At 41.8% G+C, this 13,352-nt stretch overlaps 2 protein-coding genes across 10 annotated transcripts in view; both read left to right on the top strand.

Annotated features, from left to right (window-relative positions):
* The window catches only part of myo9bl (myosin IXb-like), a 46,811-nt gene extending 41,352 nt beyond the window's left edge, over positions 1-5,459 (top strand). For 6 of the 9 annotated variants that reach the window (XM_088312579.1, XM_088312576.1, XM_088312582.1 and 3 more), the window contains 3 exons: positions 1,921-2,036; positions 2,323-2,462; positions 3,623-5,459. In XM_088312579.1, the coding sequence (XP_088168705.1) occupies positions 1,921-2,036; positions 2,323-2,462; positions 3,623-4,179 (813 nt within the window). In that variant the 3' untranslated portion in view covers positions 4,180-5,459. Of the gene's footprint in view, positions 1-1,920; positions 2,037-2,322; positions 2,463-2,631; positions 2,686-3,622 lie in introns of all 9 variants that reach the window. The other 3 variants (XM_088312581.1, XM_088312580.1, XM_088312574.1) reach the window with 3 other exon arrangements.
* Positions 5,460-6,018: 559 nt separating this feature from the next.
* On the top strand, positions 6,019-9,424 carry use1 (unconventional SNARE in the ER 1 homolog (S. cerevisiae)). The gene is made up of 8 exons (XM_088314143.1): positions 6,019-6,444; positions 6,848-6,897; positions 7,179-7,257; positions 7,361-7,513; positions 8,090-8,105; positions 8,231-8,252; positions 8,335-8,497; positions 9,052-9,424. The coding sequence occupies exons 1-8, from the start codon at positions 6,346-6,348 to the stop codon at positions 9,232-9,234; spliced, it is 765 nt and encodes a 254-aa protein (XP_088170269.1). The 5' UTR covers positions 6,019-6,345; the 3' UTR covers positions 9,235-9,424.
* Positions 9,425-13,352: the final 3,928 nt, after the last annotated feature.

Raw genomic sequence — 13,352 nt, 5'->3', positions numbered from 1 at the left:
TGGCATGATAGTTGTGGGTGATGCCGTACAGGCGGTTCTCGGGTTACGCCGTACTCGACCGATGCCGTTTCAACTTCACGCCGCTCGAGCCTCGTCCCGCAGTTTAGGTTCACCCTGCAGGCAAAGGCCACGCAGATCGGAGGATTTTTTTTTTCTTATGATGGTCTTAACATCTCAATTACGTTTTTTTTTTTGGTTGTGTTTTTTTTTTTTTTTAATCTGACCTGGTCGCTTTCATAACTGATACGTGCCCCTAATCGCTGTACCACATTTACTTCCGTAAACATGACAATGGCAGTGACGTCTCTTCTTCTGCGCAGGTCGCTTTGCGGAGAGATTTAGGAAGTATTAAGGCGTTAATTCTGATTCACGCAGAAATTCGGGTTACGTCGCTACCGTAGGAACGGAACTTGTTCGTAACCCAGGAACCGCCTGTACCCTCTTTTTCTTAGTCGTTTGGTTTCACCTCACCCCTCCCCACCCCGCAACCCCCACCCTCCTCCATACTAACTGGTTGTCGTTTGCATGTTTCTGGTAGTTGGTTGTGATCAGGGGCCATTGCTATTCTATGCGGAAAAGATATTAGGAGCTCAAGTACATGACATGACATTAGCGTCCCTTACAGAATTCGATAGACCATCATGCATGTGATTGTACTGTGGAAGTTGTATTCAGTGGTTGACTGCATACTGTGCATCTTCCCGTCATTACGTCCTCACCTCATTCTTTCTTTAATGTTTTCAGGCTATTTTAGTTATTTTTCACAGATCTGTGGGACTGATGTGGAGAAGCATGAATCTATCAAGCAACCTGCTTGTTTCTTTACTAACACCATCACATCTGTTTCAGATCTGGTTCACAGTCCCATGTGGTTGACTTTGTGCATGTTGATTCTTACTCAACCATAAAAATTAATTAAAAAAAACTCACGCACAGTGGACCTCTAATTTTGAACAGGATAATTTGTCTCTATTTTGAAACTGATTTTACCCAAGGAAATTGTGGAATTAATATGTAAAACTGTCGCTATAACAAAACCTTTGTTGACTGTCATACAAGTGTACACTGTCATATTTTGTTTCCAGACTTCAATTAAATAAACACATAGTAGAATATTAGTTAGGTAGATAGATAAGTCTAGTTTTCTGTTTTTAATGAGCATTTTCAAACAAAAAGGGAAGATGACTGTTCCTGTTCAGTGGACACAGCAACACTGCCTCCTAGCGGACGGAAGGTCGATGGGCCTTCACAATCATTCAACAATTCACAAGCAGAATTGAATATCATGAGAAACACACACAACGTTAAAAAAAAATCGTGTAATCACGGACATATGAATCATTTTAAGAACAATATCTCATAGCACACTGCTTCTGAGGTGCAACAGTCGGCAGCATTTATACACCTGTGCTTTTCAGTCAGAATCTACCCGAGTGCAACATTCCTGTCCATAGTGTGTTTGATTTTTATTTGCTTGTGAAATAAGACTTTTTTAATTAATATACAGTATTTTGTATTTGTCATATATTCTATTGGAAATTTTATGGAACCAATTAATAAATAAAGTAAGTTATTTTGGTATGTTTTTGATTTATTTACAATAAATAAATCTACCAATGTGTTTGACAGTATAAATTAAAATACAATTTCAATAAATAAATTATTTAAATACATTTGTCTAGACCAATTTTAGGGGATAAAACAGCTACATCCCTACTACAAAATGACAGGATCAATAATAATAAATAAATAAATAATAATAATAAATCCACGGTGGGCCGCATAATACTTTGCAGGCCACCGCTTGAGATACTTACTGAGCTGAAGTTTGAATTTAGAGGTTCCGCTGTCGTTAATAGACATGTCAGCAACGATAGAGTGATTGTGTTATAATTGTGCAGTGTTGCTTTGCTTTGACAGGTGCATGAAAAGGTCAGTTCAGACCTTAAAGCTGTCCCCGAGAACGAGCCTCTGGACTCGGACTCCGAGGCTGAGAAGAACTTGGTGGAGCGTATCAAGTCCATCAAGCAGGAGAAGTAAGCACGCATGCTTAAATTTTATCCGTGTCAAGATCAAATATGTGGGAGAGTCCAATTTCATGTGCAGACAGTGAAGGAAATCGTATAAAATGAACGAAACACATTTGTACTGGTATGTGTGCAAACGTTTCCCCACCTCAGAGTTTAATGATTCTGCTCCAGTTACATGATGACTCAACAATTATATTGAGGACACCAGCGACTCCTCAGTGATTTTGGCCCACCACTCCTTTTATGGTCTTATCGAGTCTCAAAATTCACTAACCTGTGAACTCTTCTCCAGAGAGGATCTAGCCTGCCGCTTACCAGAGATGGAGCAACCTGGTTCAGACCAGGAGAACTTGGACTCCGAAGCCTCGCTGAGTTCTGAAAGCCTCTTGGACGAGCAGCAGCGTTCTTCTAGCCACTACTCGGAGCCTGATGGTCAGTTTTTTTTTTTTGTCAGTGTCTAGTTGGTCTGTCCTGTCATGTCTCTGTGTCTCTCTCTCTCTCTCTCTCTCTCTCGCTCTCTCTCTCGCTCTCGCTCGCCTGTGGGTTTCTGACCAGACCTCGGGGCCGCTGGGGTGGGCCCTTCCTGTCTTTTCTGGTGCAGGTCTGGACCAGTGATGGTGATGGGAGCTGTGCCGTCTGCTCTATAGCAAAGCAGGTTGGACAACCAGCGATTGTTTGTGTGTATGCATGTATGGCACAGAAGCATGCAAAAACATTTTCCCGGGGAAAATGATGGGCTATGCTGGACAAATCTTTTCTTCTGTATAAACATCGCAAGTTATGAATGTAACAAAGGTACTCTGAATCTTGATTGACCGCCAGGCCGTTCTGTCACATGGAATTCTCGTGTTTCTGCGAGAGGCTTCAGTAGGAAACGAACCTCTGGTGACACCAGAATTTCTGCCCGTCGCAGGTCATCCAGGGGTCACAATTGGCTATTTTGGTACGAATACTCGGACTGCACACATGCAAAGGGAATATTCACGCTTCCAGCACCGCTCTGGCGGTCAGTCGGGATGAAAGAGAAGTAATATTTTAGATATATTTCTTAAAAGATAAGATAAAGTTTTGTGTACGGAGGCAGTGCAAAATTAAATGTGATTAAGTTCAAATTCGTATTTGTCATCACTAAGAACCGTAGCAGGGGATAAAACGTTACAATGTTATGAGAAAGTATTTGTAATGATTCAAGAGAACTCTTGCAACGAAGTCCAAGTTGATCCACAAACATAAATGCCATGTTCATCAGGTAATACGAGTTTGCTGTTTTAAGACTGCTCAAAAGATTTGAACGTAGCCTCACTTCACTAATTCAACGAGTCTGCCTGAGAGTGCTTGGCAAATGATTGACACCTCATTGGTCACGCCTTTTGCCTCTGATTCGATTCCAACTAACACCTGTGATTGATAATGTTGGTGTAACCCCTTTCTATGTCAAATATTTTCCTTAGTGAGCTCCCCACACAGACTACATTGCATGAACCATGATTGCATGATCGTCTCGACCTGCACCTTTCTCGTCATCGTATCTTGGTTCTATTAAGGAACTTAAAAGAAACCATTTTTCATGCTCAGTCTTTACTCTCTTCCAGTAGGAGTCGGCCACCAGCAGAGGAGATACAGGCCCGCATACCCGGCCAAGCCAAGTCACCTGGCACAGAGATCGTCACTTCCTGGTGGACGTGTGTGTCTGCGAGAACTCACCCCTTCTGGCTCTTCCTCCTCTGTTTCCAGCTCCTCCTCTTCACTGTCCGAACTTTCCAACGCCAGCTGCAGGCGCCAGCTGCAACGGCGCAACCCAGTCATCCCGGACACGGTTAAACTGCCTCCGGGTGTCCTCGCCCAGCCCGCAAGCTCGGGTCCAAGACGGGCTTCCTGCCCGCATGCAAAGCATTCTTTTCAGTACTTGGTGAGGAGGCGGGAGCAACCAGGTCGCCGTAAAGACAGCACCCAGTCGCTCTACATTGACAGGCCAGAGTGTGACCTGTTGACGCATTTCTCCTCCTGCCCGCCTTCCGCTTCCTCCTCCTCCTCGTCTATCCCCACGGCGGCGCAGTGTCCTGCGCACCAGCGCAACGAGACGCCAGCCTCGGAGGAGCATAGACGCTCTTCTGACCCAGACATAATTTACATGGACAATGATGTCTGACCCGGAAGGAGAACTTTCTTGATTTGGGATTTATACCCATTCCAATTTGTGGAGACTAATTGACAGTAAATAGAACTGGAGTTGTTGCCATGCACCTTTTTGTAACATCTTTTTCAATATTCTACTTAGAGTTTGGTCAGGAATGAGGTCGCGCAGCTTTCCTAATGGTGGACCAGCAAATGTCTTTGAACCCGCTCCATCCCACCGCATCATTTGTGCTAATTTAAGCTCCCTGTTGCACTTTGTCATTTCTTAGTTCTCCAATTGAAAAGGTGGCTCACTGAAATGTACTAGGTTGTGCCTTAATGATAGAAAACCTTTTATTGACTTGTTAATACCGGGGTGGGGAACCCATCTCCCACAAGAGTATTTGAGAGTATGCAATTCGAACAATATGATGAACAACCGGAAAACATTTCACCAACAAATGCTCATCTTAACTTTTTTGCCTCCTTGCAGCATATTTGTCTTGGAAATTCAGCATGGCCCACAGAAAACTTTAAAAAAAAAAAAAAAAAAAAAAGAAAAGAAAAGACCCCAATACTGATAATGTCACAGTTCATGCAGTCAGAGCTTGAGTGTGAATGGTCGTCTATCTCCACGTGCTCTGTGATTGGATGGCGACCAGTCCGTCTGCTTTCTGCCTAAAGTCAGATGAGATGGCCCCAGTTCCCGTGAACCTCAAAAGATAAGTGATAAGCAAAATGGATGGATGGCTCAGAAAGGGAAAAAGGTTCCCCACCTGTGTTACATGCTCACCTGTTTTGTTTACTTTAGTTTGTTTTGTTTTATTGTGTGTGTGTGTGGGGGCGGGGGGGCGGTCTCGGTCGGCTTGACTCGTACAAAACCTGGAATAGTGCTCATGGTGTGACCGATTGTTCTCACATCGTCTACTCTGCTGGACAACAAACATCAAATAGGAAGTCGTTGCCCTCACATAGCAAAAGGAGACTCAAGCAGCACATGCCACTTTTTCCTTTAAAAAAAAGAAAAAGAAGAAACACAAAACCATGCCAAGGGGGAAGAATCACACCCATGATATCTTTGACCTCATTTTTTCTACAATGTACAATGTTTCGCTTCAGAATGGCAAATGTTCTGGCGAACAAATTGTGGGCCAACTTTGTTTTAATCCGAATGTTCCTCTCTGACTGCTGTTGAATGATGTTTGCTTTGAACTTGCCCGAGATGTGTCATGTGTTGACAGAGAGTGTATGTTTGGGACTGAATGGCTATTAGTATTAACATGACAATACAAAACATGATGCTTGTAACATCCACTGCTGCTGTTTGTTTTGATTGGCTCAGTCGTTATTGCACGAAATACAGCACACAACCTGATCATGTTTTCGTTGGCAGTCTATCGTGAGCCAACCAGATAAAAAAAAATGTTAGCATATCTACCGTCAACTTTCACTTTTAAAAGAGGTAAGTAAATGCAGTTAAAGCTCTGTTCAGAAAGCTGGTTGACTTTTTTTCAAAATTGCAAAATATTTTCCCCCATGGGAAATGATATATTAAGGTCAAATCTGTTCCTTGCCTAGATTTGTTCATAAAGCCTTTAAAGGCAAAGTCAATTAAAAAAAGATCTTTACACCAGTCTTTTAATTAACATTGCTTTGCGGAATATGAATGAAGCCGCAAAATAAATACTTTTTTTAATCCATTTTGCAACTTGCTGTGGACTGAAAATGACATCACAGCTGCTCAGGAAACGACCAATCTCGGTTCACCTGTTTACTGATAATGGTCATGTGACGTTTGCAAATTGGCCAATTAGAATATTGTACCGTGTCTAGTCGGGCCTGCGTCGTGTCAATGACATTTTGGACTTAACTTCTCCTTTAATAACAATGTTATAACATCTTAACAAAATAAATTAGGGTAGTCACCCTTTGAAGGCACCTCGAAAGTCATTTGGACTGTGATTTAACGCCATGGTCGTTTTTATTATGCTGCTAATGGTAGAATTAAAAAGTAACCTTTTTTCTCGCAAATGAATATGGCAATTTAAATTGAGCCTGTCTGAACTACACCTAAAGTCTTGGTTTTTAAATGACAATATAAAAATTTCACTCGAACGATATTGATTGAAACAAACAAAAAAGTAAATCCCGACGCTTTCTTGTGACGTCATTTTAAGGCGACCTCTGTCAGTCTTCAATCATGGCATCCAGATTAGAAATCAACTTCGTCAGGTTATTGTCTCGCTGTGAGTCAATAGCGTCGGAAAAACGGGGCGAGGATGAATGGAGGATGGAGAAGGTAAGGTAACAAGACAAGGGGTGGAGATTAAATATAATTTGTGTTTTGCTTTATGCTGTAGTTTGCAAAATTTAGCATGACTGTTGTTAGCATTTTGGCATTTCGCCTCTTGGTTAGCCACGTCGTCACTGAAGCCACTGCCATTTGATTTGAGCAACCTTTCATCTTTTGTTGTTAATGTGTGTCTTAGCATTTTTAATTTTAAGTAGTTTAATTTTAAGTAAAAATTTTATTCCAGATGGCGTGTACCTAACTTATTCGATCTTTACATAATTTTAGCTGTCATTTCTATACACCACATTGCTGGATTTCATCAGGGAATTTTAGATTCGATAATTTGTTAGATTGTCTGCGTCATTTAATGATCTAAGTCAATTAATTGCTGTTTGTTTGCTCGTCTCAGTATGTTGGCGCCTTGGAGGAGATGTTGGTGGCTCTGAGGAAAAGCATGAGGTGACACCATCACACTGCACTCTTTTAGACAACACAAATGAAGACAATTCACATGTTTGCACGTTGATTATTATTTTTTTATATATTTATTTTCCTCAGAAATGTCTTCAGTAGTTGATTTTTTTCATTAAATGTGAAGACTGCATTTTTACATGCAGGCAAATCTCCAAGATGACCTTTGCTCAACTTTATTTGTATTTTTTGTTCATTTCATCAGTCTTCCATATTTATTCAATATCGATCCATGATAATATTGTTTTTCATCAATACTGTTTACTCAGCAAACCCACACCTGAAGTGCTGACAGAATACACACGAAAGGTGGATTTTCTGAAAGGCCTTCTCGAAGCAGAGAAGCTGGTCAGTGGCACCGTTCCACCAATTTATCCACCTTTCACCCCTCAAAATGGCTGTCTGTTGTTTTTCTTTTCAAATTATTATGGGAAATTCTGTTCTACTTCAGTCGTCACCAACGGAAAAGGCTCTAGCCAATCAGTTCCTCGCCCCTGGGCGAACACCCACAATAGCCAACGAGAGGATGGCCGCCACTAAAACAGTTCACATGCAGACCAAGGCACGATGTACGGGGGAGATGAGGGATGAGCTGCTTGGCACGGTAAGGCCTGTGACAAATAAAAAATGTATTATCTTATCTCTATTACGGCTTTTACCTCAAAACCAAAATTAGAAAATTGTCTTTGTCACCCCGTTCACAGTGTGAGTGCAGTTCATATTGAACAGCTACACAAACAGACTTGAGGAAAAGAGAAAAAAATCAACAGACTGTGTAAAATTGGCTACCTATTTTGATTACTTTTGTAGGGTAGACTTTGATGTTTTTCTGTTCACCTTTATTTTTTTTACTCCAATTAAAATTGTACAGGTACATCTGTGCAATCTAATGACATATAAAAAAGGATCTGAATCTACATTTTTTTAGGCGAGAGCAATGCTCAATTGTGTTTGATACTGTCAATCATCTGTCATGGTGCTTAACGAGATATTTGCAACATTCGACTATATTAGACAATTCCACATCTACCAGAAAGTACAACAACAATAATCAACAGATCGCAATTTTATTTTTATACTATGCTATAGTATTGGCTTCTCTTTGTGCGTAAATGTAATGCAATGGTGCAAGTGCATTTCTAACATGTCTACTTTTATGACCTCCTCTTTGTCATTACAGGGCTTTTCAAACACAGGTAAGCATTGATTTTAGTTCAAATGCTGTTTCAATTTTACAATGATGTTTATTTTAACTGAAAGACAATCGTCACTATTTTAATTGCATAATCCACGCCACCCCCCGCCCCTTTTGCTTGCACAGAAACAGGTTTACGAAACAGAAGGTAAAGTATTACATGAAGCTTCTACGGATTTAGATGAGACCCATTGGAATAAAAAGTGCAAGTAAACGTTTGATTGCCTCAGAGGTGCGCCTCTGGACGAGCGGCAGTCGGCCGCAGAGCTGGACACCATCTTGCAGCACCAGCACAACCTGCAGGAGAAGATTGCGGAGGACATGCTCAACCTGGCCAGGAACTTGAAAAACAACACACTGGCCGCACAGAGCATCATCAAGCAGGACAATCAGGTACACGTGCAAAAGAATTCAGTCTCTGCTTCTGCCACTAGGGAGCAGTAGAAGACAAGTATCAAATTTCTTATACTGGGAACTGCACTCTGATCTCTTCGTAATCTCAAACTGGGGTTGTCCAACTTTTTGGGTCCATTGCCCATCACATGGGAGGAATCATTCCAAGAACCCCATCATAAGAAAGTAAGTCCAAATGTTAAGATAGCATTTTTTTATTTTTCCTTGGAGGGTAAGAACAAGTTCATAGTCTTCTGAGAATATAATAATATTTCCCTGCGGTAAAGATGGGCCTCTAATATTATGATATTAAAGTAAAAGTTTAATGAGTGACAAAAAACATAATTTAATGGTAATTTAAAAGATACAAATGACTGACGGCTATGCAAAGCGCTTTGTAACAGCTCCAGCTGTTGTGAAATGCGCTACATAAATAAAATTGTATTGTATTGTATTTCAGTTCAGCCGTAAAAATTCTGCGAAAAAAATAGCAAACTCTTTTTGAGTCATGAAATGATTGGCATCCGTTTTCTTCCTCCCCGTCCACCTCGCAGACTTTGGGCCAGTCGATGCATCAAGCCGACGTCAACTTTGAGAAGCTGAAGACGGAGTCGGAGCGTCTGGAGCAGCACGCCAAAAAGTCGGTCAACTGGCTGCTTTGGCTCATGCTCATCCTGGTCTCCTTCACCTTCATCAGCATGATCCTCTTCATCAGACTCTTCCCCAGGCTCAGATGATCATCCCCTCCAAACAGATCTGGATCTGTCATGCAATATGATGTCATCCCAGGTCAAATGATCCCTTTAAGCGAACTGATGCTCTCATAACTTCAGTAGTTGTTTGTTGTTGTCGTCGTCTAAACTGATCATGGATAGACTCTTCGGGCTACAACATATGGATGGATACAAACACCTCATCATGTCTTCTGCCACCCGTCATGTATACAATACAATACAACTTTATTTGTATGGACACTTTCTAAATAATGTGACAAATGTCTTTTTCTTCGTTTTTCGTCATGAAACAATATCCAGGCCACTGTGGCATGACTTTGAATTTATTACACTCCTTAAACGTGATTAATTGAAGTCATGATGACGATTTACTCTCACAGGACACTTTAGAACAGGGGTGTCAAACTCATTTTTGTGGACGGGCCACATCGTAGTTGTGGTTTCCCTCAGAGGGCCGACATGACTGTGTACCCATATAAATTGATTGGAAAGCCAGTTTTGAAATCGGAAGCTAGTAAGTAATTGTTCAACAATTTTTCAATTTATTTTAAAAGGGGAGGATTGGTAACAAATAAATGGCAATATCTCAGTGTTGTTAAAAGTGAAGAAAAAATGCTAGAAACAGGAAGTTGATGCAGATGATTTGCCCTTTGTTTTTTTTTGAATACCCCATTCAAAAAAAAAAGTTGCAGTTCACGTCATAGAAGACTTTTAACTTATCCATAAGGGTGAATATTTCTTTCTATATCCTCTGTGATTGGCTGGCAACCATTCCAGTCAGGGTGTAACGAGACTCTCACCCAAGGCGGCTCATAGAGGCACCAGCCCACCTGCAACACTCATGAAGATGAGCGAGATCGAAAATGGGTGGATGCTCTCTTGAACACAACACGGCCAAGTGAAAAGAACACACAATCACTCAACATTGTTTAAGTTGGCCTAGGAAGAGCACGTTGCACTTTGTTGATGATCCAGACACGATCTTTAAGCTGTTACAGTCCACTTGCATCGGGACCAAGTCAGGCATTGAGTCACCAGATCCATCCAGAAGGAAAACGACTCCTCTGAGGTCCTCTTGTGAATGCTGTCGCATGATGAGTGCATTGTTTGTGCGTAACAATAATAGCGCATGCCGCTTGTTCCTGCGGCCGGCGTGCGTCAGACGTTCTCCAGCGGTTGACGATAACAACCTCGTTGACCTCTAGCAACCAAGCTCTCGACTCATTTGGAAGTGATGTGAGGCTTGAGGTATGGCTAAATAAAGGCGGCACATGCGAGCGCCGGTGCCGCTTTGGAAGCAGGAACCAACCATGCTTTAAAAGTCTTTTTTTTTTTTGGTCTTTTTCTTTGCAGGGAGAACGTGGCGGAGAAGCTTCCAGAATGTGGCCATTTCTCCTTCCCTTCCTGTTGTCGATGTCATCTCAGGCCTTCACGGCTTGACCTCACGCTTGGCCGGGCCCTGACGTGGACCTCTCGGTGTGTATTTTAAGAACCCCGGAGGGAGTTTTTCCTGCTCGGACGCCAGCTATGAGGTGGTGTCACTGCAGAGGATCAGCGTCGCCATTCAGGTCATCCCATTAGCGCTGACACACTCCTTATTTTGGCCACACACGGTCAGGGATGCCCCGGCATCACCTCTTGGACTCACAAAGTCATTTGAGATGCGTCATGCTTTTCTCAAGTCCAAAAATGACTCAGTACAGTACGCTCATATCAATACAAATACAGGAAAAGGATGAACAAATAATGAGAATTAAGACAAACGATTACAAGACTCAATTCATATTAGGACAAATATAAACTCATTTAATTATAAAATGACAAATGTATTCTTTTTTCCCCAAAGTTCAATTAATTTTTTTTTTTTATTTTCACATTTTTCTGGTGAGATTACAATCTCGTTATTATTGATTTTAAAATAAATGTTTAAAAATAGAAACAATCTATGCCTGGAATAAATGTGGAACATTTGAATCAGGAAATTCAAAGAATATTATTTTTGTCTCTGAAGAGAGACAAAGGTTTCAAAACCAAAAAAAAAAAACTTTTCCCTGCAAGATTGACATTTTTCTTTCATTCCAACTTTGATTCTTCTCACCATTTTTGAAAATGTCATATAATTTTTTTGTTTTCAACATCAAATCAAAATCTGTCATTAAGAAATTAATTTATTTCTGGCCGTATTTTTTTCATATTGCAATTATTTCATGGGAGTAATCCAAACTACCAATCCTACGTCACGAATAAAACAATTTTCTTGCACAAACGTTCATAGCAGCAAAATTGACATCTTTGGCGACTCCAGTCTCGCAACATGACACATTTCTGTCATTTCAATTCAGTTCCATTTTTTTCTAATTGTACAGCTTTTATGTTGAATTTTAAAGTTTAACTTTTATTCTCGTCCTTTTTTTCGTCATGGTATTACAATTATTTAATCCTCACAACATTTTTTAAAATTTATTTCTGACTTTATTCTTAACATTTTTGCTGAAATATTTTTGTCTCTCTTTCCTTAGTCCAGACGAACAAGTTGCCTTTCGTGAATTTGTAGTCGTCAATATCCAGAGCCGCCTTATTGGACGATAACCTTACTTAACTCGGTTGGTGTCGAATAGCCGAGCGTTATTTAGTAAGTGAGAGGATGGCATTGTTTAAATATAAACTCACGGCCTGCAACATTGACTGCTCCGAATCCGCAGCAACGAAATCCAATCCGAGCGCGACAGCTTCGCATCCTTTTAATGGCTGCCGAGAACGCCTTAGTCATCATGTATCACACAACTTCTTTTTTCTATTCAAGGCTGCTTCGCCTTTAACACCTCCGTGTGGACCGTGCGCGCCTTTTGAATCCAATCGAATACATTGAATCCGGCGTCACATTATTAAGCGAGCGAGGGCGAGCGCGTCGTTTTAATTTAGCTTTTGGCCTCCGACTCAGTCAGGTTTTAGGATTCCGACAGACTGTGGGTTTGTTGCCCCACAGTTACAAATACTTTACACAAAGAGCACAGTACTCGAGGGTCTGTTTTCATTTCAACTGATTTCATTAAAGTTTCACTCATATAATGTTAATGAGCCAATGGGCTTATAAAAACCTGCAGTTAATGTGCAAGCACACACACACACACATAACGGTCGTAGTTCCTCTCCCGTAAGGACTTGGCTTAGGGACCAGAAGGAATAGCGAGAGAGCGCTGCCGAGGTGCCCATGAGCATGTGAACGCTCTGCAATGGTGGGTCATCTTCCAACGACTTGGCTTGAGAACCGTGGCTTGTTGGTCCGAGACCCGCTGGCGTTCAAAAAATTGAAATAAATCAGAGCGCTGTAGGTTTCAATTCTGCTCATCTGCAAAATCGGCGAATTGCTGCGGACATGTCAGTCAGCATCCCAAGGAGTGATGAGGTACCTTTGAGCCGAACAAGCAGCCAATGCCTCGCGCTGAAGTTACACATTTGAAGATTCCAAACGTTGGTGGCGAGACGTCAGCTGTCATCTCTCATCTCCACAGGTGCTGTTTTTGTTTCCATGTCACCGTTACGCTTTCCCACAACACGAAGCCACCTCCGAGTGTGCCAGACGCTCTGCGTGTGTGATTGCATTCTCTGTCTGTGTCTCTTCCTTAACCGTTGCACCCAAATGAGGGCTCATTGCAGATGTTGTGGCAGCGCTGGCTGTGTCGTTAACTGCGGCATCTTCGTTAGAATGGCTGCCATGATGCGAGCGTATTATGGAAGAACTTGTCCTCAATCCATCCATTCCGTTAACTGAGCTGCTTCTCCTTTCGAGAGTAAGGTAATTGTGTATTACCAAAGTGTACACGTATCACTCCCACCACCTCTCTACGATGCCTTCTCGGCCCGTTGTCAACGCAAGGGTTAATGCGCTGTACCTTTTTGTCAGCCACGACGATTTGTGCAGCTCAAAAAGTCTCCAGAGAGGTGCCATGTTTGTTGCGAGGAGCTCATGGAGCACTGCTGAGAGGTTTTAAGTTTGTACTTTTTTTTTGCTCCTTCACCTTGTAGTGATTGGGGACCTCCCGGTGGGATGGGGAGGGTGGGAGGATGGGGTCCTCCCCCAGGCTTTAGGGCTTCATGCTGGCAAAACAAGCTCATGTTTC

This window comes from Idiotropiscis lumnitzeri, chromosome 13 (assembly GCF_059441095.1).
Source record: "Idiotropiscis lumnitzeri isolate Australia: NSW breed Sydney's pygmy pipehorse chromosome 13, RoL_Ilum_1.0, whole genome shotgun sequence".
Classification (NCBI taxonomy): domain Eukaryota; kingdom Metazoa; phylum Chordata; class Actinopteri; order Syngnathiformes; family Syngnathidae; genus Idiotropiscis; species Idiotropiscis lumnitzeri.
The sequence above is the reverse complement of the archived record's forward strand: the minus strand, read 5'-3'. Positions and strand labels throughout refer to the sequence as shown.